Source organism: Pinus tabuliformis, chromosome 3_2, assembly GCF_031772625.1.
Source record: "Pinus tabuliformis cultivar Carrire ecotype Pingquan chromosome 3_2, CPIR1, whole genome shotgun sequence".
NCBI lineage: Eukaryota > Viridiplantae > Streptophyta > Pinopsida > Pinales > Pinaceae > Pinus > Pinus tabuliformis.
The window spans coordinates 475,063,916-475,088,345 of record NC_142302.1 but is presented as its reverse complement, the minus strand read 5'-3'; the positions used below and the strand labels follow the sequence as shown (position 1 = coordinate 475,088,345).

The 24,430-nt window shown below is 39.3% G+C and overlaps 1 protein-coding gene across 1 annotated transcript in view; it reads right to left on the bottom strand.

Annotated features, from left to right (window-relative positions):
* Positions 1-395: 395 nt before the first annotated feature.
* SAMTL (mitochondrial substrate carrier family protein) overlaps positions 396-24,430 on the bottom strand; it is a 258,027-nt gene continuing 233,992 nt past the window's right edge. Inside the window, exons 6-7 of the mRNA XM_089416583.1 lie at positions 1,460-1,693; positions 396-1,359 (exon numbers count right to left, since the gene is read on the bottom strand). Coding sequence (XP_089272709.1) covers positions 1,009-1,359; positions 1,460-1,693 — 585 coding nt within the window. The 3' untranslated portion in view covers positions 396-1,008. The remainder of the gene's footprint in view (positions 1,360-1,459; positions 1,694-24,430) is intronic.

Here is a 24,430-nt window from a genome sequence, read left to right as displayed (position 1 = left end):
AAACTCCAACTTCTTGGTATCCCACACACCTGACATCAGTGCATAATCGAAAAAACATCTGCTACAAAGCTGTCTAGAACTGCATGGAGACTTTTCACATTTTGGTTCAAGAGTTGACCATCTCAATACAAGGAAGTTTCACAGTATAAAATGATTCTTCAGATAGTTTGGTGAAAATACATTTATTCCATAGCTGACCAACTATTTCTTAAACCACATACAACCCTTAACGGATGAAATAATAAATTACAATCATAACCTAACTCTTAATTTTATACTCTTCCTCCAAATAATACCAGTAGCAATGTCCCATCACATAGAGAGTGGCAACTCAGAAAACTAAATCTTTTACAATATCACGAGTGCAATACATGCTACTGCCAGTACACAATCTCTGTTTTGTACATTTATGTATATCAGATAGAAAATTTCAATATAGATATTCTTCAATGAAATTGAGGGCAGGTTTTGTGTACATGTGCTATTCTGAAAATCTGACTATACAGCTGGTGAAAAATCACTACAACATGCTTTTTCCTGTAGCATTTTTCTAGCATACAAATTCTATGATCAGGCCCATCAGAGTTCAAGTTCAGTACATGTAATATTTCTACAAGCTTCATTCCCATTCCTTGAACCAATGGAATTGACGTTAACTGTTAGCATCAGATGGGAATGAATCTTCACATCAAATGAAGCAAAAGGATGATTCAAGTAAATTCGCAAACATGTAGGATATGACCAACTCGTATGCATATTTAAGCTACAGCTTATGAAACCATTTTCCAACCTTGAAAAGAAACAGAAAAACATATACGACTGCAGTAATTAATGCAATCTTAATTTTGGGCATGTGCTAACTTGAGTTCGTAGGTTGGGAAAGCCTAATGAAGCAGTTCTCTCATCCTGCTAAATTGCAAAACTATACAAGAGCCAGTGACTGCAAAACTACATGACTCCAGGGGCTTGTAGAAAATAAGAAATATTTTAATCAGTGAAAACTCAGATCTATCCAGCTTTCACAAGCCTCTTCTCCTGGGACAACTCTTCAGCATTATCATCTGCCCTATCCATTGCCTTCCTTGCTAATTCATAACCAGCAAAGTTCATTGCTCCAAGAGGTGCAATCCAAAAGAAACGAGGTACACCTCCCTTGAAAAGTCCAAGTGGGCCATCTTGTTTCAAAATAGTAAAGGCAATAGCAGTCATTGTTGTTGGCACACCAGGAGGCGCTGTCATCATCCTTGTCTTCATGACATCGAAGGGAGTGGTGACCACCGCTGCTAAGCCACCAGAAAGAGCTCCAACAGCAAGAGTTTCCCAGGGTTCCAATTCACGATTCACGAGCCGCTGGGCAACCTTCAGAATCCAAAATAAAATGTAAGTGGTAAAACCAATGATCATACAGCCCAACTTCACTTAACATGACTAACCAGCAGAATGTTACGTCCTTAATTACCTTTTTAGCTTCAGCATATAGTCCCATGCCTGCAACATAGAATGGAACTTCACGGCAAAGTGTCGCTCCAGTTCCACGAAAAAAACCTTTCAGCCCATCTTGCTCCCACGTACCAATAATCGCAGCTCCAACATTATCAAAGATACCAGCCTGTAGCCTCTGCTTGAGCACTTCACATGGTATCCTTGAAGCAGTTCCAAGAACAGTGCCGATCAACGAAGAAAGAGATTGCACCTATGAGATCACACAGAAATTATTTAACAAATTTCATTCTATCTTTAGCAGGATCTTTACTTTATATGATTTTGCACATCACCTTTTTGGAAAAAACAGTTTAATGCACACCAAGAATGCAGAAAGTTCTTAAACCCAAGAAAGAAAAATTTAAATGCAAAGAGAAAAGAGACGACATCAAAAAGGGTCAGTTACATCTTTCAATCTAAATTTCTTAAACAAAGACAGGCACATAAACACAGAACTAATGTCAAAATAGAGAGGATGCAATTAACTAGTAGCTGAAATGGGCAATGGTATGTGACTCCCATGGGAAAAGGCAGCTTACAGTGGAGTTCATTTATTTTAAATTGTTAGGACTGTTTAAACCATGACCATAACATGTGCTTTTAACAGTTGTAACAAATTTGATTACTTTGAATCTTTTTTAAGTTCTATAATTTGTAATAATTATATAGATTCCCTTCCATCTTGCCATCGTACCCTAGCATTCTCTGTTATCTCATTCCTGCCTTCCATCATACTCTGAAATTTATACCTCTACTTCAGTCATACCCAAAAGTTAAAATTACATGTTCCCCCATTCAAACAAGCATAGTCTGACATGAGCCCAATATATTTAACAGTTAAACATTCATCAAATTGTGTTTTCCTTGTGTTTTAATTTTAAGAGATCCTCGAAGAAAAATACAAGTATTGACATATTCAAGGTGTAGTTCGATTTACTTTAAAGGTAAAAACATTAAACTTTACATAGAAACAACATAATAGTATATTTCTAAGATCACCCAGCTAGAATATTTTATAATATGTCACCATCAAAGGCTAGGGGATGCACCCCATGTTCCACACATCTATTGAGGGAAGAGAAAATGACGTAAAAGAACAACCTGCATGAGGAAATACTCAACATAAACACAGAAATAATAGACAAGAAAGGATACTTGTAATTTAATGAGCTTCAACCAGTGTGAAGTACAAGACTACAAGTGCAAGGCTCAAATCTTTATCTTGGATAGTTTAGTCTTATAAATTGGGAGAGTGGTTGGAGGGCAATCAATTGTTTAAAGCTCTTTATCAAAAGATACAAAAAAGCAATGACAAGGCCTGCTTTGTTGAGCATCACTGTAAACTAGTCTAGCAGGTGGTCCAGTAAGTTAAATAATCCCTTGCAGATTGGAAAAAGAAAATGCAGACACAGATTGAAAAAATTGTAGTTACGAGGACTCTCCAACAACCCTGTTGTTTAACATTGGATATGTCACAGGTGGCAATGTAACCATCGTTTTATCCCCCTAATGGGTTATGTTATGACACTCTAGCCATTATAAAGGGTTAGTAGCAGGTAGGCCCAGCAGTGAGCCTACATGAGTGAGAAGTAGAACTTGTATATATGGAGGGTTAATAGAATAATTATTACACATTGTCATATGCCACGGTATATGAATGTACTTGGCGTTATTGGGGGTTCTCCTAATATCTTAGAAGTTATTGTGTAACTCATCATCATTGATATGCTTTAAAGCTATGACAATAAAGGACTAATAGCATTACAATATTGTCTTTATCAAAAGCATTGGCCCTCAAATGCCATGGGAGAATCCTTTCATTTGCAATGTAGGAACAAGTTGAAACAAAAAGTTTAGTATGAGAATATTTTTTGGTTGTGCATGGCAGACTTCGACAAATCTAGCAGAACATTCTAGGAGTTGGTTATCGAAATGAAGTAGACACTGGAGAGCACTATTGAGCTTATAAAAATTAGCCACAAAGGATCTCCATAACCATGTCTTTGGTCCATTAGCATACACAATAATTTAGCAAAGCATAATCAATCTCAACAAATAGAAGACAAACTTGCAGGAGATTGAATGGTGGAGGCTATGCTCCAGGATTTAGCATTAAACTCCCAAATAGCACTTGCACATCCACATGAGTATCACACAATCCCTCATCTACATGTACAAATGAGCCCTCTACTTAACTCACCTTGTAGAGGTATCCACAAAAATATAATAAAATATGCTAGCCAACATAACTAAAATTCTAAGATACATCCATAAAGCTATCAGCTTATGGGGTTACTCCAAAATTGTTTACACCATGCTTGGGGGTGCTTCATGAGATGTGGGGAGCATGGTATTTGGTTGACCTTGGTGTTCCATGAAGGACTTGCACATTGAAGGTGGCTTACTCTTGGTTGTTAGACCTTGTATGGATGTTTGCCTGGCATTTTTCCATGGAGCCTTGGATACATATGGGGCTTGGTGGTGACTTCAAGTGGTCGACACCTGTAGGGAGGTTGCTTGCTTGGAGTATACATTGCATTGGAGGAGCGTTGGGCATTCTGGAGGAGAGCATGAAGCCCTAGACAACACAGGGTTGCTTGGTTGCTTGCATGGAAGCTCACTCTTAAATTGGGGGCACTTGGGTTGAGGGAGTGTGTTGACCATGTACATGTCAACAATGCAAGGAGCAGAGTACAAAGCAGTGGAAAAAAAAAATCAAAGATCATTGTCATCATTCAACATCAATTGTATCATTGTAAACCCAATTTCTGATTTTATATTGTAAACGATTCTAATATGACTATGAAGCCATGTAACAACACCTAGATAAGCCTATGATTTTTGTCAAATGATTTCATCCTAGTGAGTTTTTTAATCTCTTTGAATTATGTGCGCTTGTAAACACGTATAATCGGTAGAGTTTTTCTCCCAAATGAACCCCAAAACTATGGTGGAATTCATTGACAAGGTCTTAGGAGAGTCCTAATGTTTATCGAGTCTATGTATTTTTCATACTAGATCATATTGTGTCGCAAAATTGGGTTGTGTCTTAAGGCTCTGTGTCTAAATGTGTATTTCCCCTTCTAAGCGTTGAAGTAAATTGTAATATCTTGATGTAAAAAATATTTTAGTGCATGGGTACTCATAGTTAGACACCATGGCTAGAGTATTTGAAAGTGGAAAAAACAATTAATACCCTTGAGTCTTTTAATTGATTTTTTTGGCAAAAATAATAATAATAATTAGCCAGAAAATTAATTATTTGTGAGTCAAAAAATAGTTTGGGAGAAATTAAATTCTCTCCAAGTGGAAAATCATAAAAAATTTGTGGGTCAAAAAAGAATTGAAAGTCCTCCACCAAGGGAAAAATGGTTTTTTTAAGAAAAATTGACCTCTTGGACCTTGGTGATTAAGTGAAAGTGAATTTTTGAGGATATGTTCAAAATATTATTTTTTGGATTAATAAAAAAGGGGTTTTGAGAGAAATCCGAATTTTCCCCAAAATAAAAATATAAAAATCCAATCAATGGTGGAGATCAAGTTATTTCAATTGACGATCGATGGATGAAATTATTTTGACAAAGATCAAGCTAACTAGTCGTTATTTTCCACTTGGATGGGTTTTCTTCTCTCATTGTATATATAAGGAAGCTCCTCATTTCATCTTTGGATGATGTAACAATTATTTGATGTACTAAGCATGGGTCTACTGGTATTTTTTAAACTTAATAAAAGTTCTTTGGGGTTCAATTCAAGGTGTCTCTCGCTTACTGATCTATGGTATGCGTTGGATGTTTTATTGATATGCTATGAACTATTTTAACATCGATTATTATTTCAATTGCTAGTAGTAGGAACATCTATTGGTACAAGTATCTTTCCTTAAGTGTTGGGCTAGAGTAAGCATTCAAGATCTAGCGAAGTCTAGCAGGTATCTCCAAGCTTATAAATTTATTGTGTGAATCAAACCCCTTTTGTTTAATAATCTGTGATTTGAAGAGCATTGAGTTAAAGGTTGTTCTAGCCCTTGGCCTCCAAATTCACAGATTGTGGGCAGATCACACCTCTGTTTGGCTCCAAGTCTTAATCTAACGAAAATATTATGCGGGAGGGCTTTGCAAAAAACTAAAAGATTCTTTTCTCATTATCTTCAAGTTTATTTATTTGTGTCATTGTTATGAACGTAATTTATGTAAAAATAATAATCATAATAATATGTAATTAAATAATATTTAGTTAAACAAAGAGGCATGTCTCTACAGACATGCCTGTTCATGAAAGGGTACTTACCTGGCTATATATAGAGGACCCTCGCTCTCATTGTAATCATCAATTTTTTCATATATTTAATATACATTCTTGTATCTCAATGGAGATCTTTATATTCCAAGTCTTCTGGGTTATTTAAATGGGAAGTACGAACTTTGTTCGCTTCAGCCATAAAGTTTTAATATGCCACTAAGAGCAAAGTTTATTTTGTAAATATTGTAAATATTTGTAAATTATTTTTCCATTAACCCTTGTATTATTTCACTAACCCTTGCCTATTTTTAAAGCTTTGTAAATAACTTTTGGGGTTTGGGGGTTTATTATGAGATTTTGTATATATTAGGTTCTTGGGTTTTCTCTATTTCACTTGTGCAGGTCCTAGCTCAAGCCATTGAAGGAAGACTTCAAATTTTCTGAAGATAGCTAGGATTTCAAGCTCTCTAGAGGGGTCGTCCAGCCATTTTGGCCAAATCATTCAAGAAAGAAAGGTTGATCTAGGCCCTAGAGGGTAAGATCTAGCCCTTCCAGGCCCTAATTCATCAACGTCCAATTGAAAGACAGAGACTGCAGCCCTTCGAGGCATTTTTGCAGTGATTTTTGAGGTAAAAAATAACTATTTTTGTGATTGCAGAGGTGTCGTGGACTTTTGAAGCCTTCTAGAGGCTAGCCCCAGGGGTTATAAGCCCTTTAGGGCCTAGCCACAGCCCCTAAGGGCTCTCTTTCCTTAGCCGCGACCCTTTTAGGGCTCTTCCTTGCTAGCTGCAACCCTTTTGAGGGTTTTTCCCTCTAGCTGCAGGTCTTATAGGCCTCTTTCTTGGCAACTGCAGGCCTCTAGGGCCTTTTCCTTGTGAACATAGCCCTAGGAGGGCTTGTAACCATAGACCGCAGGCCTTCTCACCCTAGCCGCTGGCCTTATTAGGCCTTTATCCTCTCATTGCAATCATTTTTGGGCATATTTCTGAGGTTGGCAATTGATTTTAGCACTAATATTTGTGGTTGCAAGCTTATGGTAAGTTTGGCAAGGGTTTCAAGTTGATTTCTATATTATTTTTCCATTGATCCATTGATTTTCCAAGCTGACATTTGGTTTTGTAGGATTGTCATTGAGGATTCCAGGGCTTGAGTTCTCATTTATCCATCATTCGGCCCTAGAAGCCCTAGTTTCAGTAACTAAAGGACTGATCCATTATTCGTCAAGGCTAATATTTGTGTTGCAGGTGTTTGGAAGAGTCCAAATGCATTTTGGAAGCCAACTAGCCACCTTACAAGGCTTTAGGACCAAGAGTTTTCTCTCTAACCCCATTATCTTCCTCACTGTTTTATGTTCAGATCTGAAATCATCTTATAACAGTAGTAAAATCTCTGAATACACATCATAAATAAGCTCTAAAACACATTAACGTAAGCCTAAAATCACCATACATTAATCTCAAGTGATAAGAAGAATTTGTGTCATTGCATTTATGGTGTTCTAAGTGATTTTAAAGGACTGTCATATGATTTATAAGGTCTGATATATGCTTTTCTAACTCTGATATAAATCATAACAGTGATAAAAGGGGCATCTAAATTCGTAAGTGTTAATTTTTGGTATGTTCTATTCTTGAGAGCAAATTACTTCAATTTTTTTATTAGCCCAATATCAATATCCAGTTTAGCAATCACATCAACATGATAGTAAAATGCAGATAGAAAATAAACATAAACAGTAGAAGACAAGAGGACACAAGATGTGGCACCAGCCAGGGACAAACCCCAATGTGGAGAAACCCTTGATGAATTCTTCTTATATTCTTCAATAGTTCATCAAAGAGAGAGATAGTACAAATTACAATTCTGATCATTTATGACAGCAGCAGATAAGCCTTGACCAGAAAAGTCAATACTGGTCAAACAGGGTAGAATTCTTCCTCTAAGTAGCTGGGTCAAGCCCAGTCAACTTCGGCCTTCAACAGTAAGCTCAATCACCCCAAAGCACTGCTCATAATTATGTTTACATTCCGCAGTTGATTGCTGTTCTGATTAGGGCACTTGCTGCAGCCCTAAACTCCCTTAACAGTCTCCAAACAGTCCCTAAGAGAGTTGCGGCATACCCTTGAGGAGTTCAAATACCATCAATCCAGCAGCCCTCCACAAAACACTGCTGTTTGCTGCACTCTGTGTTAGGGCACATCCTGCAGCCCTAGTTCCACCACATGGTCAGAGCCAAGAGATATTGACAAAGCCCACATCTACGCGGGGTGGTCTGGAGGACAACTGCAAACAAGCCCTTGTAGGGCTGCGGTCCACCTTGGAGACCCTCCTCTCATGCCACGCTGCCTCCTAAATGTGTTGTCCACCCTTGACAGCCCTTAACGCAACCTCCAGCTGTGTGTTATGGCCTGCGGCCTAGCACAACAGCTTGCTGTAGCTTTCGGCCTTCACAAATGTTGCCCAAACAATCCCAAACAGCAGCGTTTATCTCCCTCATGAACTCGACCTAGCTGCCATGAACCTTGGCCTTAGGAACAACAATATATCAACCAAAACAGACCCATGTACCTTAGCTAACTCGGCCTCTAGCACAGGTTTCACACCCTTCTTCTCACGCTGTCCAAGACTCCTTTCTTTGCTGTGGCTAGGGCTTGAGATCCTTCTTTCCACCAAGTCCTCCTTTGGAGAGGACATACCCAAAAAAGTGGAGAGAGAGATCATTAGCTGATATGATGAAATAATGACATGATGGTCTCCTCTTTTTATATGCAACGTTGAGGATGAGCTGGGGGTTAAAATGTCTGTTTTGCTCGCTGGCCGACCTTGACAATTTGTCAATAATACAAATAAATTCATATCTTCATTTTTACATGTCGGAATCGGGTGATCTTTAGATCAATCCTACACCTCTCGGAGAGAGAGATCCAAGAAAAATATTAGTTGTCATAAATAAGATGTCCCATATGGAGTTTGGCCCTAGTTGCCAATTTTAACACTCCCTCTCAACTAGGGAGAACTACATCTGCTAATCCATCTGCCAGTGAGTACTATCTCTGCTATCAATGCACCGCTCTGCTTTGCTTTGTTTTGCTCTGCTGAACTATGAAGAAGAAGAAGTGATCGAGAATGTATCATACCATTCTCTACTGACCCGAAGTCAATCCCGGATAAAAGGGAGTGTCTCATACCACTCTTACTGACCCGAAGTCAGTTCCAATAAAGAGAGTGTGTCATACCACTCTTACTGACCCGAAGTCAGTTCCAATAAAGAGAGAGTGTCATACCACTCTTACTAACCCAAAGTCAATTCCAATTTATCCTAGATCAATATCATCCTAGCATAAGGAGTATGGTAGTACTATCGGTAGTACTATGGTCCCTACCCTCATTTCCCTACTCATTGGCCAAATGAGAGGTACTTCCCATGAGTCCCAGACTGCATGGGTAGGATGTCTCAACTGGAGAAGGATGAACCACATGTCGCCACGTGGTATCAGAGGGGAAGGCTGAACCACTCACCCTGTACACAGCAAACCAGTAGGGGAAGGTTGAACCACTCACCCTATGGTTGCTCATCACTCCAAGAAGTACCCCAAGCCCCCCGGAGCTCCTAGAGCTCAATGTTCATATCATTCAGGACCCTCACAAGAGGGTCTCTCCACGAGTCATAGTCGTTCTCGAAAATTCAAGAATTTGACCTTTCCCAGGGGCTTTGTTAGAATGTTGGCGATCTGATAATCAGTCTCAATGTGATGGAGCCTTATTGCTCCTCGTTGTACCATATCCCAGACAAAGTGGTACCTAATATCTATGTGCTTGGAGCGATAATGAAATACAAGATTCTCTGATAATTGGATCCCACTCTAGTTGTCGCAGAGGATCATGGTGGTATCTAGCACATGTCCAAACAGTTCACTGAAGAGCTTCCTCAACCAGACAGCTTCACAGGAGGCCATACTCGCAGCTATGTACTTGGCCTCAGGAATGCTCAATGAAACCGACTTTTGCTTCCTACTCGTCCAGGATATCAAAGCAAAATCCAAAGAGAAACAACACCCAGAAGTGCTCTTGCAATCCACCACACCGTCGGCCCAATCAGCATCCAAATAACCATGCAGCCTCACATCTCCGGTAGTGTATCTCAGTCCATGAGTGATTGTGCCCCGAACATATCTCAGAAGATTCTTGGCACCAATCCAATGTATATGATGAGGCTCAACCATATATTGGCTCAACGTATTAATTGCAAAACATATATCTAGATGGGAGTTCACCAAGAACATCAGTGCTCCTATGAGTTGATGATACTCAAAAGCATTTCCCAATTTAGGTCCGACAGCACTACCACATAACTTCTTGAAGTTAAGTTCCATCGGGGTAGTCACGGGCTTGCAGTCTACCATCCCAAATCTTTCCAATATATTCACAACATATTTTCCTTGAGATAGGAAAATTTCTCCTGGCATTTCCCAAACCTCCAACCCTAGGAGCTAGTGCATCAGTCCTAAGTCCTTTATCCCAAATTCGGAAGTCAACTCCCTCTTACATTTGTGAATGAGAGGGTTTGCACCTGTTAGAAAGAGGTCGTCCACATGAAGTACTAGTATGAGATGTTTATCATCTTCAACCTTAAAGTAAAGGTTCAAATTGGCTTCAGTTCTAGTGAATCTCAGCTTCATCGAATAGCGCTATCAATCCTCTCATACCAAGCCCGGAGTGCTTGCTTCAAGCCATAGAGAGATTTCTTCAACCTGCATACATGAGATTCCCGGTCATGAACCTCAAACCCCTCGGGTTCTTCCACATAGACTTTGAAGCGATAGAACCAGGTGAACATTTCATCCTTCTTTTTCAAGAAGTAGATCCAAATCTTGTGATATTATAAGTATCTTCTCAAAGAGTTTACGGGCATCATACCAGATATGTCGAAGTGGATCACCTGCAATATATTTGTGGTCTTGCTATTATTTGAGGGGAATGGTCCCCTTGTGAGCTTTCCTTCAACACATCCCAAACATAGACCTTCATGCTCCACTTTGAACTCAGGCATACCTGTCACCATCTGTCTCACATCGAGTAGAGCCTTATAATGAAGATGGGCAAACCTCCGGTGCCATAATTCAGATTGTAGAGATGTGTCGCAAGACATGGCTAGCAATGGACTTCCTCCGACTTGATACAAAGTGTCAACCTTGAACCCAAGAGTGAATGCATCTTTAAAATTTATTTTCCAAACATGTACCTTTCCATCGATGAATGCCACACTGTATCTTTTGTCTTCCATTGCCGAAATGGACACCAGGTTCTTCTTAAGATTAGGTACATATAGAACTTCTTGTAAATGAATCGTGTTACCCTGATTCAATTGAAGGGTAACATTCCCTCTCCCTTCAGGGGATAGGTGGCATCGTCTCCAAGAATAATCTTCAAGTTTGTCTCCTTCTCTATCAGATTAGAGAGAGCTTCCTTGTATCCGATGAAGTGCCTTGAGGCACCACTATCAATTAGCCAATTCCCTAAAGAGTCCGGTGGAGAGGTAGTGGAGAGGGTCGATATAAGATACTATTCCTTTTGCTTATTGTTAACAACATTTGATTCTTCATACCTAGAGTTCCTTGCTTTCTTGGAGGGTTGACCATTTCCTTGATGTCCCACATTCCTTTTTCCTTTGCCATTGAACCTGCCATTCCTTTGATTGTTGTTGTTGAAGTTGCCCCTAGAGTGATTGTGATCATCATCATGTGATGTGTCCCTTCTATTTGGACACTCCCTTGCATAGTGGCCAAACTTATTGCAAAAAAAGCACCTGCCCTTCCTTCCACCCTTAGATCCAGGCTTTCCATTGAAATGGCCTTTAGACCCTACATTAATTCTCCTTTTTGTATGAGCGAAGAAAGCAGTCGATTTGCCTCTGTTAGAAGGCATTTCTTGCTCCACATTCTTGTCTCTTCTTGAATGCATTTCGACAATAATTCTTCAAACCATGGAATTCAATCATTATTGAGAATAGTGGTTCTAAATATATACCACTCGGGTGGGAGTCCTCCAAGGGTAGTGATAAAAGGTTCCCTGTCAGGAATGACCTCTCCAATTAACAGAATATCATTCTTAATCACAGTGATCCTTAAGAAGTAGGATTGAATATCCTCGTCCTTGCCCTTCTTAATATCCTTCAACTTAGTTTTGAGAAATAAAATTTAATTTGCATCACTAACCTTGAACATGCTTACCAACCTGTCATAGATCTCCTTGGAGGTGTTCAAATCAGAGATGTAGGCCACCAAACACTTGTCAATGGAATCTCTGATAATCTTCTTCGCTTTGACTTCAACCTTATTGTACTTGGACTTCGTAGCAGTCGATGCATTTGAAGGAGGCTCAGGGATTTTACCCTTCACATAATCCAACACTTCTTGTTCTTCCAATGTCAGAGCAAGGGACATCTTCCATCCATGAGTGTCAGACTTTTCACGAAGCTTGTCTTCAGTCGAGAAGTGGGATGAGGAACCCATTAAGCCTTTTGTCCTTGTCCAACTGTCTTCGATGATTTCTCTTTCACTCTTGCCTGGGCTTTGTCTTCACCTCAGCTCTAATACCATGTTAATTTTTGGTATGTTCTATGCTTAAGAGCAATTTACTTCAATTTCTTTATTAGCCCAATATCAATATCTAGTTTAGTAATTACATCAACATGATAGTAAAATGCAGATAGAACATAAACAACCCTAAGTAGGGTAGGGTTTCATAATCAATATTGACATACCCTTAGCAACAAGAGGCTAGGATTTTATAGTGAACCCTACAGGTTAGGGTTCCACAAGAATGATCAAATAATATCACGAGGGTAGATTCAATCTAATGATTAATCACCCTAACAAGAATCTTTGTGATTCAAAACCTAGACATAATGATGTCAGTAATGTAAAGCAAATTTCAAAAGAAGAAGGATTGTACGATTTACATGAAGAGAACTTTATAACAAAGCTTATAGTCTAAGACATACCTTGAGTTGTTCCTTAACAAACCTTGTAGAACATCAATTCTTTAAGGGCTTCCTTTGCAACAAAAATTCTATCCTTTGAAATCTCCTCCATAACCTATGTATTTTGCACTCTTTTCCTACCAAGGAAAATATTAAAAAAAAAAGGTTATTAGCATACAATACAAGCAAATCTTGATTTGAGGAGGAAAACAAACATGAAAAGATGAAAACAAAGAATAAGATACTTATCTTTTGGTAAAATGGTGGAGGCTCCCTCTTAACCCAATCCTTTTGAGGGATACCTACAACCTATCAAAATAATTAAAAAATGCTCTAACAAGACATGTTAGACCTACAAACTCTAGAAATCAAAACATAAAGGAAAACAATACAAGACTAAGAAGGATATGTAGGAGAGGACTTAGTAGTATAAGTCTTTGACTTCTGATTCTTCAGTCTTGTTCTTCTTCGGTGGAGCTTCATCGACAATATTTGCTTGTTCCCTATCTCTCTTCTTATTCCTTGGATTCTCAAGACATTGATTCATGTAATGACCCATCTTATGACAGTTGTAACATTCAACATTGGATAGTTCAACTTTCATATTTGGTCCTTTGAACTTCTTGAAGAATCCCTTTTTATTGTGATGAGTAGAATAGGCATTAGAGGTATTTTCTTCTTCATCTTCCTTCTTGTTGTTTACTAATGATATTCTAGCTTCTTCTTGACTGCATGCATTCCACATTTGTTCAAATGTTGGAGTATCCTTCCAACTGTTGATTCCTTATGCAAAAGCACTCCAAGATTTTGGTAGTCCTAGAAGAGCAGTAATTATGAGATCTTTTTCTAGTACAACTTCGACTATGGCTTGGAGTTCATATCTGATTTTAGATATCCTTATAAAGTAGGATGATACAGTATCGTCTTTCGTCATCTTAATAGTTCTTAATTCATTCTTGAGGCTTGCTATTTGACCAATGTTCTTGATGGTGAATAATTTGGAGAGAGCCTCATACATTTCTTGAGCGGAATCTATGTTGGATATGTATGGAATTAGGTTGTCTTTAACTCCATCCACTACCAGGTTCATGGCCAAGATTTCAGTTTCTCTGAACTTCTTTTTCTCTGCTTCATCAATAGGCTTCTTGACTCTTCTTATATAATCATTTTTCTCAATGACCCTTGATTGATCCTCTTTTCTTCAATAGATCTTAAGTCTGCTTTTTTCTTTCTTCTTCACCTTAGCTCTGATACCATGCTGGAAAATTAGAAAGGCAAATAATTACTTGTGATACTATTATGATCTTGTTAACTCCTTTATGTTCTTTCTTTATCTTCTTCTCATCAAGCAATCATCAAAGCAAAAACATGAAGATCAGGGACACCAGAAGTTGTTGAAAAATATAGGGCATCGAGGTTAAGTGATTTCTCTTCAATTTGATAACTGCTTGTGAATGCTTTTTACTTCTTAGATTAGGATCTTGTTTTATCTTATGTTATTATAGTCATTCTTCATCAAACAGTTATCAATGCATAAACCATAAAGAGATAAGAGACACAGAATATAGGCTATCAGCCAGGGCCAACACCTCTCCTTCTTAAGAGGAAAACCCGAACAAATTATTCTTCTTATAGAGATTCCAATTGACGAATACCAAGACCAAGACCCTAGACCTTTTTGCCACTCCAAGACCAAGTCACAAACCTTCCTTGATGAAATCCTTCTTGAAACAAACTTGTTTCTCTTTCCTTCTCCTATGGTCAATGCAAGTCAAATTGTATGCACTACTGCAATTTCGTTTTCATCCACAAATCTGCAACCTCGGCTTATCTTATACCCTTGCAATTCTCACGTGTGAGTTGTTTGGAGGTATCTTCCTTCTTCGCTTGACTAGGAGACTTAATCTTATGACCTCGGTTGTGATATATGCTAATATAAAGATCTTATTTTGTGCTTCTTCATTGACTGAGGAAACCCTACTGCAGAACCTTTAATATATGCATCATGTGTGAGGAAAAGGTAACCAAAACAGTGCCTAAATAGCTCAGATTTTGCTCCTTCTTCTTGCGCTGGATGAGAGGCTTCTACTTCTCTTTTTCACACTTTTTGTTGTACTTCAGATGCATGACCGAATTCAGTGCCTAGAATGAAAGTCGAGCTGCCTATAAATAATAGTTTGCCCATGCAAATTAGCCGACATGAATTGGAAACAAGGTCAACATGCCTTTTGGTGATTATCTTTTCTTCATCTTGAATCGACTTGAAGGAGAGGTCTTTTGTTGTCTTGGAGGGCTTTCATGCTTATTTTAATGACTCATACAAAATCTAACATGCACAAGAAGGGTCCTTCATACATGACATTGACTCAATTTGACTTTTATGACTAAATGACAAAACCTAAAGGCTCACAATGGGAGTCGTTACTAAAAATAAAACTCCTTGCTCATGAAACCCATGAGACAAGCATTACAATAATAATTTTATTTTTTTTCTTTTCATCAATTACATAAAATTGCAATTACATGTGTCATTATGAACTCTGAACCTAGTTACACTTTTCAACAGACGTAGGCACTCAGCCAAGGCTAAAACCCCTCTATAGGGGAAAAACCCAGTCAAAACTATTTCTTCAGTAACTTCAAATTGAGACAAACCAAGACCCTAGACCCAAAGACCTTCCCCTTCCACCAAGTCAGCCTTCCAATATGATTTAGCAGCCTTTAATAGTCTCTTCTTGTCCAGTAGCTACAGCCTACCAACAACCCAGAAATTTCGGCCCCAACTTCTCTAGAATTTCGGCCCCCCAGCTACAGCAGAATTTTGGCCCACTGCAATCCTCCGTAACTTGGCACATGTGGGATAAGAGAGAGAAATTTCAACTTCTAGACTTTGGGAGAGACCACCTTCTTTTCCCTTAGACTTTTCCTCTTCTTCCTAAGAATTTCGCACTTTTCCGACTTCCTGCAACTGTAGATCGAACTTGCTAAATTCGTGAAAATTTCTAATACGAAATTCTACTACAGTAACTAATTTATTTCACCTACTTATCTCTCACAATAAATTATTTACGAAAACCCTTCAGTAAACATTAAAATAAATTCTACTACAGTTATCACATAATTACATAGAGAAAATAACAGTGATATACAAGCATAAGAATCAATCACATCAACATAGTTGTTTTTGGACAATTGTCCCTGGAAAAACCCAATGTGGGAAAATCGGTGCAACAGATTAAAGTTTTATTAATCTTCAACAACAATTGCTTTACAAGGAATGATTTCACATAGAAACCGAGACACTTCTGAGAGAAAACACCTAAGACAAAGTTTCTCCTCCTCCTGGAGAAGTTCTAACACCTTGGAGACCCTTCACCCACCTCTGCATCACTTCTGCATCACTCTGCATGAGGACTGTGTCTCCAATGGTGCAGTTTGCCTGCCCTTCCCTCTGTTTTGTCTCTCGAATGCCCTGCGTCACCTCCTCCTCAGTCACTGACAGTTGTTGATGCCCTCCTCTTCCTCCACCATGCAACTCTCCATCTATAATCGAACTCCTCCTTGAGAACCGATTTCCCTCGGGGTACTGAATATTTGCCCATTGTGTCTCCAAATGACTCTCAAGTCTTCTGTTATAATTTTCCTATTGATGAATCAACGGCCAACATTAAGTCTCTAATCAACGGCTAAGATTAAAACAGACTTGATCCTCGTCTCTTAGAAACTTCTCACCCATATCTTTATTAATACCCATTAATATTTTTATTTGCCCAAGTTTAGACTTCGGAACCCATTAAAAATATTAATTATTTTAATAACTCTTCATCCGGGTGGAATTTCTCCAAACGATTTCTGGGTCTTTGGAGATCTCATGTGTTTTAGTCCCTCCACAAAATTTCGGAGCTAAAGCACATCCGATGCTACCCAAAATCAACACTCGCTCTTAGCGAGGAATGTGCCCTAGCAATACTTCCCAACAGAAGCATCACACTAATCCACGACATCGGTCCTCTGCGATGTTGACTCTTGGCCAACTGCCGCTCATCCACTGCATTGATGCAACCTGTATTGTTGCCCATGACACTGTAACTATCACTGCTACATCTGTACGGAACCTCCCTTTGAATATGTTGCATCATGCTGCCCATAGCATTATCACTGCTAACTAATGCACTGCAACTCCTTATACTAACTGCTTCTGTTACTGAAACGGATTCTTCATCATCCGCATCTTCTCCTTGAAGTAAACAAACTTTGTTCTTCCCAGAGCCTTGGTGAGAATGTCTGCCACCTGTTCTTCTATTGGGGTGTACCTCAATTGTACTACCCCTCGTTGGACACAGTCTCTGATAAAATGACACTTGATATCAATGTGCTTCGACCGATCATGAAAGACTAGATTCTCAAAGAGCTTGAAGCAACTCTAATTATCACACAAAACATTGGCCGTTGCCATCTTTCTCCTGAATAGATTCACAAGCAATTTCCTAAGCCATATGGCTTCGCACGAAGTTGTGCCAGCAGCCATATATTCTGCTTTAGTTGAGCTTAGAGCCATAGATTTTTGTTTCCTACTACACCAGGAGGTCATTCCTAATCCAATGTTGAAACAGTACCCAATGGTACTTTTCTGAGCTACTGAACTTCCAACCCAATCCGCACCAATGAACCTTCTCAACCTGATGTCGTTGCCTTGAGTGTACATTAGTCCATGCTCGACTGTTCCTCTTATATATCTGAGAACATGCTTAGCTGCTACCCAGTGCGCCCTCTTTGGTTCTACCATGAACTGACTAAGGGTGTTGACAGCGTAACAAATGTTTGGCCTGGTATTGACTAGATACATCAGGGACCTTACGAGTTGCCTGTACAAGGTGGGATCAACTTCTTTATCTTTGGATGCATCAATCTTCTTCTAGTTGGTGATCATTGGAGTAGCCATAGTTCTACAGTCCTTGAACCTTTTCAAAATCTCTGTAGCGTATCTCCCTTGCCCAAAGAAAATTTTACCCTTCTACTGCTAAACTTCAAACCCCACAAAATAATGCATCTCTCCCAAATCCTTCATGTCGAATTCCGTGGCTAGGTTCTCCTTGCAATCTTTGATGAGCCTGGATAATCTTGTCAGAAAGAGATCATCCACATATAAAACCAGGATTAGAGGCTCATTCTCTACAACCAGATAGTAGAGGTTAGGATCTGCGTCAATCTTGACGAATCCCATCTTCTGCAAGTAGCCATCAATTCAACTATACCATGCTCTAGGTGCTTGTTTAAGCCCATACAGAGCTTTCTTCAATATGCATACATGAGATTCCTTCTCATGTGTCTCAAAACCCTCTAGTTGTTCAATTTATATTTCTTCTTCTATCCTTTCGTTCAAGAACGTCGTCTTGACATCCATCTGGTGAATCTCCCACCCCATCTAAGCCACAATGGATATCACAGATCTAATAGAAGTATACCTAGCTACTAGGGCGAAGGTTTCTTCGTAGTCTATCCCTTCCTTCTGAGCAAACCCCTTAGCCACAAACCTGGCTTTGTATTTTTCTACACTGCCATCTGCAACGTATTTGACTTTGTAGAACCATCTCAACCCTAGAACTGACTTGTCCTGAGGCCTAGGTACCACTTCCCAAACATCATTGACCATTATGAAGTTGTACTCCTCCACCATAGCATCTACCCATACTTGATGTTGAACGGCTTCCTGAAAACTGGAGGGTTCTCCACCCTGAGCCACCAATGCTTGCTATATGTCTGGCTATCTACGCTCCCTTTTCTCATTCCTGGGCGCCACGACAAAATCCTCTGCATCTCATAGTCTGTTGAAGTTCCCGGCTCGCTCTACCACTGGTAGTGGGTATATCTATTTGCTCCTCCTCTTCCTGAGGCTCCACTTCTGGAGTTTTTTCTTTAGGAGAAATACTAGTGCTAGTTTCTACAGGTCGAAGTGGTTGAACCAACAGATCATCCTTTGACTTCTCTTCGAAAGGCATATCCCGGGATTTTCTGAAGGCTCTGTCCTCCATGAACTTCACATCTCGTCGACTTACGGTCTTCCTATTCCCCAAAAGATAGATTCTATACGCCTTAGCATTCTCGCTATATCCTACAAGATGTCCTTTCTCTGCAATCTAATCCAGTTTCTTCCTCTTCTCTTAATGGCACTTCATAATGACATGCCCTTCCTGAAATGACTCACCTCAGGCTTCTTACCGATGAAGACACTTTCCGAAATAATCTTACATAATGCCCTATGAGGAGTCCTGTTCTGGATATACACTGTCGTGTTGCATGCTTCTGCCCATAGAAACTTGGGCATATCCTGATCATACAACATTGCCCTGGTTGCTTCAACAATAGTCTGATTCTTCCTCTCTGCTACTCCATTCTGCTCTGGATTATAGGGGGTTGTCCACTCCCTTCTAATGCCTTTTCTTGCGCAAAAATCAGTGAAGTCCTTGTCGATGTATTCTCCAACATTATCTGAGCACAATATCTTTATCTTCTTTCCTGTCAAATTCTCAACTAGAGCCTTGAACTCTTTGAATCAACCAAAAACCTCATCGTTGGTTTTCAGAAAGTAGATCCAAGTCTTTCTAGAATGGTCATCAATGAAGGTAATGAAATATTTGGCACCACTAAGAGCTTTTGTGGACATGGGTCCACAGATATCTGAGTGTATTAATCCCAGAACACTCTTAGCCCTTTTGTTGCTTCCGGAAAATGTTGCCTTGGCGTACTTGCCTAGAGTGCATCCTCTGTGTACATCATCTCGTTCAGTACTTAATTCTGGAACTCCTGATACTGTTTTCCCGAGAATTCTCAGAGCCCCATGGTGTAAGTGTCCCATCCTCTTGTGCCATAGTTCATTCAAATATTTATTCCCACTGTTTCCTATCAGTGCCATTGGAGATTCTAGCTGTAATCTACACAACCTGTTACTTCTTATTACAATCTAGGCCTCCAACTTGGGTGTTTGACATATACTTTCTCCTTAATGAAGAAAACATCATAGCCCTTGTTTTGAAGCTGAGACAAAGAGAGTAAGTTCATCCCCAATCTTGGCACATGCAACACATTGGTTGCTCGACGCTGATCCCCTGCTTTTGTTTGAAAAACTACAGTACCTCTTCCTATGGGGGTACACTTTGCCTTATTTCCCATAGTGATATGAAAATTCATCCTTTCTTCCTGATAATTCGAAAAACATTCTCGTATTCCTGTCATATGCTAGGAAGCTCCACTATCTATATACCAAACCTTAGAGGAGGCAGAACTTGCTAGGCAAGTGACTTCTTCTTCCAGTCTGGAAGCTAACATAGAATAATTGTGATCCATGTTCTTCGTGCTCTCTTCTTTCTCTGGAGATCTGCGTGAGTCCCTCTGAGTTGATGCCTCGGCATCATGCTCCTGACTCATAGCAGATTCTTCTATCTTTTTGCCCAATCTTTGCTCTGATACCATGTAAAAATTTCTAATACGAAATTCTACTACAGTAACTGATTTATTTCACCTACTTATCTCTCACAATAAATTATTTACGAAAACCCTTTTGTAAACATTAAAATAAATTCTACTGCAGTTATCACATAATTACATAGAGAAAATAACAGTGATATACAAGCACAAGAATCAATCACATCAACACAGTTGTTTTTGGACAATTGTCCCCGGAAAAACCAAAATGTGGGAAAATTGGTGCAACAGATGAGGGTTTTATTAATCTTCAGCAACAATCGCTTTGCAAGGAATGATTTAACAGAGAAACTGAGACACTTCTGAGAGAAAACTCCTAAGACAACGTTTCTCCTCCTCCTCGAGAAGTTCTGACACCCTGGAGACCCTTCACCCACCTCTACGTCACTTTTGCGTCAGCCTGTGTGAGGATTGCGTCTCCAATGGTACAGTATGCCTGCTCTTCCCTTTGTGTTGTCTCTTGAATGCCCTGCGTCACCTCCTCCTCAGTCACTGACTGCTACTGATGCCCTCCTCTTCCTCCACCCTACAACTCTCCCTCTGAAATCGAACTCCTCCTTGAGAATCGATTTCCCTCGAGGTACTGAGTATTTTCCCGGTGTGTCTCCAAATGACTCTCAGTTTTCTCTTATACTTTTCTTGTTGATGAATCAACGGCCGAAATTAAGTCTCTAATCAACGAATAAGATTAAAACAGACTTAATCCTCGTCTCTTAGAAGCTTCTCACCCATATCTTTATTAATACCCATTAATATTTTTATTTTCCTAAGTTTAAACTTAGGAACCCATTAAAAATATTAATTATTTTCATAACTCTTCATTCGGGTGGAATTTCTCCAAACGATTTATGGGTCTTGGATATCTCATGTGTTCTAGCCCCTCCACAAAATTTCGAAGCTAGAGCACATCTGATGCTACCCAAAATCAATAGAGTTGGTGTACCAAATGAGGTTGAATCGCTGCCTTAATATAGGAGTTTTTGCCCATCAATTAAGTCAACTTGTCCAGTTTGAGGCCGACTTGGTGGAGGAGGCCTAATTGACTTATTTTCTATTAAAAAATTGCTTTCTTTACAAATAAATTCCAAGGGTATGTTACAATATGACATGGATTTCGGTTGTATAATGCGCCCCTGGACGTAATTATTGTTTTATTACTTAAGGGTGACCTTGAATTGGAGGTTGGACTTTGTAAATCATATATAAGCAAAAACTAGCATAGTGGATAGCATTACGTGCCCTACAAGGGCTGACATCACCTTCTATTTTTGTTGTTTATGCATATTTAATAGCCCTAAAGCTGTATACCCTAGTTCATCCCTAATCTCTATTAGAAACCCTTGCTCCTTTCTTGTTAAAGATCATTTGGAGGGCTTTTCTAAGGTTGCTATATGCCATTGCATGCCCTATTATTTAAGATCATTCAAACCCTAACTTATAACAACCTATTGGTCTAACTTTAGAGTGCTTGAACCATAGCGTTGAATACCTTGGACATCTTAGGCCTTGCCACGCCCTCTATCCATCTTTAGACCATCAAAAAACAAATTACCTTAAGCCCTAGGTCATTTAGGAAAGCCTCCCTTGTGGTTCAAATCCCACTAAAGTGTAGGGGGAAGGTTGTTGATGTGACAGTAGCAACCCTTCCTGATTGTTGCTATTAGTTTTCTGGCATCGGATGGTGTTTTAGTCTCGACAGTTGTCAGAGAGGGTAAGAAACACTAGGACTCCATTACCTAGAAATGGTTTTAGCAAAATCCATTTAGAGATGCCTTAATTAAGTTAATTAATTAATAATTAAATTTTTCCTACGTCTAGCTTAGGGAAAATGATTAATTAACAACAATTAATTGAGGAAGGTGAGATTTCTCTAGAAATTCACGCAAATCAACTAGGAAATCATCTCAGCCATCGATTAAGTGTTAATCTTAGTCGTTGGAGTCCCAACCAAAGATTATAAGAAGAAGTCGATGGGTAGATGGGGCAAGACACTTGAGATCGATTTCCTTGGGTGGTTCAATTTTCCAGACAGCAACAACAGTTTGTCGAAAGAGTTTGAGCAAGAGTGAGGACACAAAGATAGAGAGGGGTAGAGACAGTGAGTCTGGGGGAAGTCTTCCAGTTTTGGAGAGTTAGCAACAGAAGGGTCGTATTTCCTAGAGAAGTTGTGTAGAGCCAGTGCAGGTAGCTTCAGAGGGAGATCGATTTTGTTGAAGGGAAGGGTAATTCAGTTGCAATTCGTTAGGAAATTCTCCAGGAGGCCAAGCAAATTCCTTCCAGAGGCAGAGTCATCCAAGACGTCATCTTTGTAGCAATTCTAGGGCTTAGCGAGTTAGATCCTACACAACCACTGTGTAGAGGCTCACACAGGGGTTGTACAACTCACTAGTTTTGCAAGTTGTCAGAGCTGGATCAGGCGTGGTGTTAGGGTATTTGCCTCAGATATTTTGGCCAGATTATTTTGTTGATTGGATTACCAGTTAGGCATCCATAGATTGTACTCAAAATTTCTCATTGTTGTTTAATAATAAAAACCCTTAGTTGTTGCATTGGTTTTCCCACATTGGGTTTTTCTGGGGACATTTGTCCAAAAATAACAGTGTTATATTTTTGTGTGTGTGCCAGTATTTTCTTAGTTTCCAAATTATCTTGCACAATGTTTATTTTTTGTGAAGATTGCAGTGTGATTATTACATTGTTGTCGTAGCAATAAACTACTAAATTAATTAGTAGTCAGAAGAATTAATTCCAATTGTTGCAATAGAACTTCTGTGGTGATATTTTCACATGGAATTAGATCGATTTTGATCATATGGGGAAACTCAGAAGTAGAGGAAGAAAATTCATTGTTTCGTGGGAGCAGCAGAATGAATTTTTTCGAGGTTGCACAGTGCCTAGCTTGGTAGTGCGAATTGTCAGGCAATTTGATTTTTCAGTGCAGGGTTGCCGAAAAATTCGACTTGCCAGATTAAGTGATTCCAGCGGGTAGAGGGAGCAACAGCTCAGTGTTTTCACTAAGAAGATTCCTTGTTTGAGCGAAGGAGGGTTTTTGTCAAGCCAGGAGGTAACTCCTCAAATCAACTGTGTTTATTCATTTAGATTGTTCATGCTTATATACATGAAGGAGTGACTCTTGGGTTTCACCTCCCGATAACTCTTCCTTTTCCATTATTAATTATTTACATTATTTACAAATGTTCACCTAATCCCCATGATTAGGTGTCAACATTCCCCCCCTTAATCTGAAGGGATGTTGTTGACTCCAAACATCGTTCTGAACCTTTCAAGCGTTTCTCTTCCAAGCGCTTTGGTGAAGATGTCTGCAATCTGCTCATTAGTGGAACAATGGCGTAGATGGATTGTCATGGCCTCAACATGATGTCCAATCAGATGGTATTTTGTATTGATGTGCTACGTTCGATCATGGAACTTTGGGTTCTTGGCCAACTTTATTGCAGAGGTGTTTTCAATCATGAATGGAGTTGAATGTACATGTTTTACCTGCAAATCTTCCAATTTTTTCCTGAGCCACACAATTTCTTTCATTGCCTCAGTCGCTGCCACATATTCTACCTCTATTGTGGAATCTACTGAAATTGATTGTTTGTATGATCTCTAGGAGACAGCTCCCGATCCAAGACTCATAGCATAACCAAAAGTAGATACCCCAGTTTCTTTGTCTCCATCGAAGTCTGAATCAGAGTATCCAATCAAGTTGAAGTCGCCCACCTATGTATACTTGAGTCCAAAGTCTTGAGTTCCCTTCAAGTACTTTAGAACTCTTTTTGCAGCAGACCAGTGTACCTCACAAGGCTTTTGCAAGACCTGGAGAGGATTCCAACAGCAAACGAAATGTCTGGTCTGGTAGTAGTCAGGTAGTTGAGACTTCCTACACGCTGTCTATACTTTGTTGCATCCTCAAATTCTTTTCCTTCAATGGATGTGAGCTTTAAGTTTTGTTCCATTGGAGTAGTTAGAGGATTGCACTCAGCGATGCCAAACCTATTCAACAAATCTCCAATGTACTTCTTTTGAGAAAGGAATATAGACTTCAAATGTTGAGTTACTTCAATACCAAAATAGTAATGAACATAGCCCAAATCAGTGATTTCAAAACCTTTCCTCAATTCCTTCTTTATGGATGTAATTTAGCTCTCATTGTTCCCTGTCATCAAAACATCATCTACATATACCACAATATATACAATTGTTTTGACAACTTTCTTAACAAACAAAATTGCA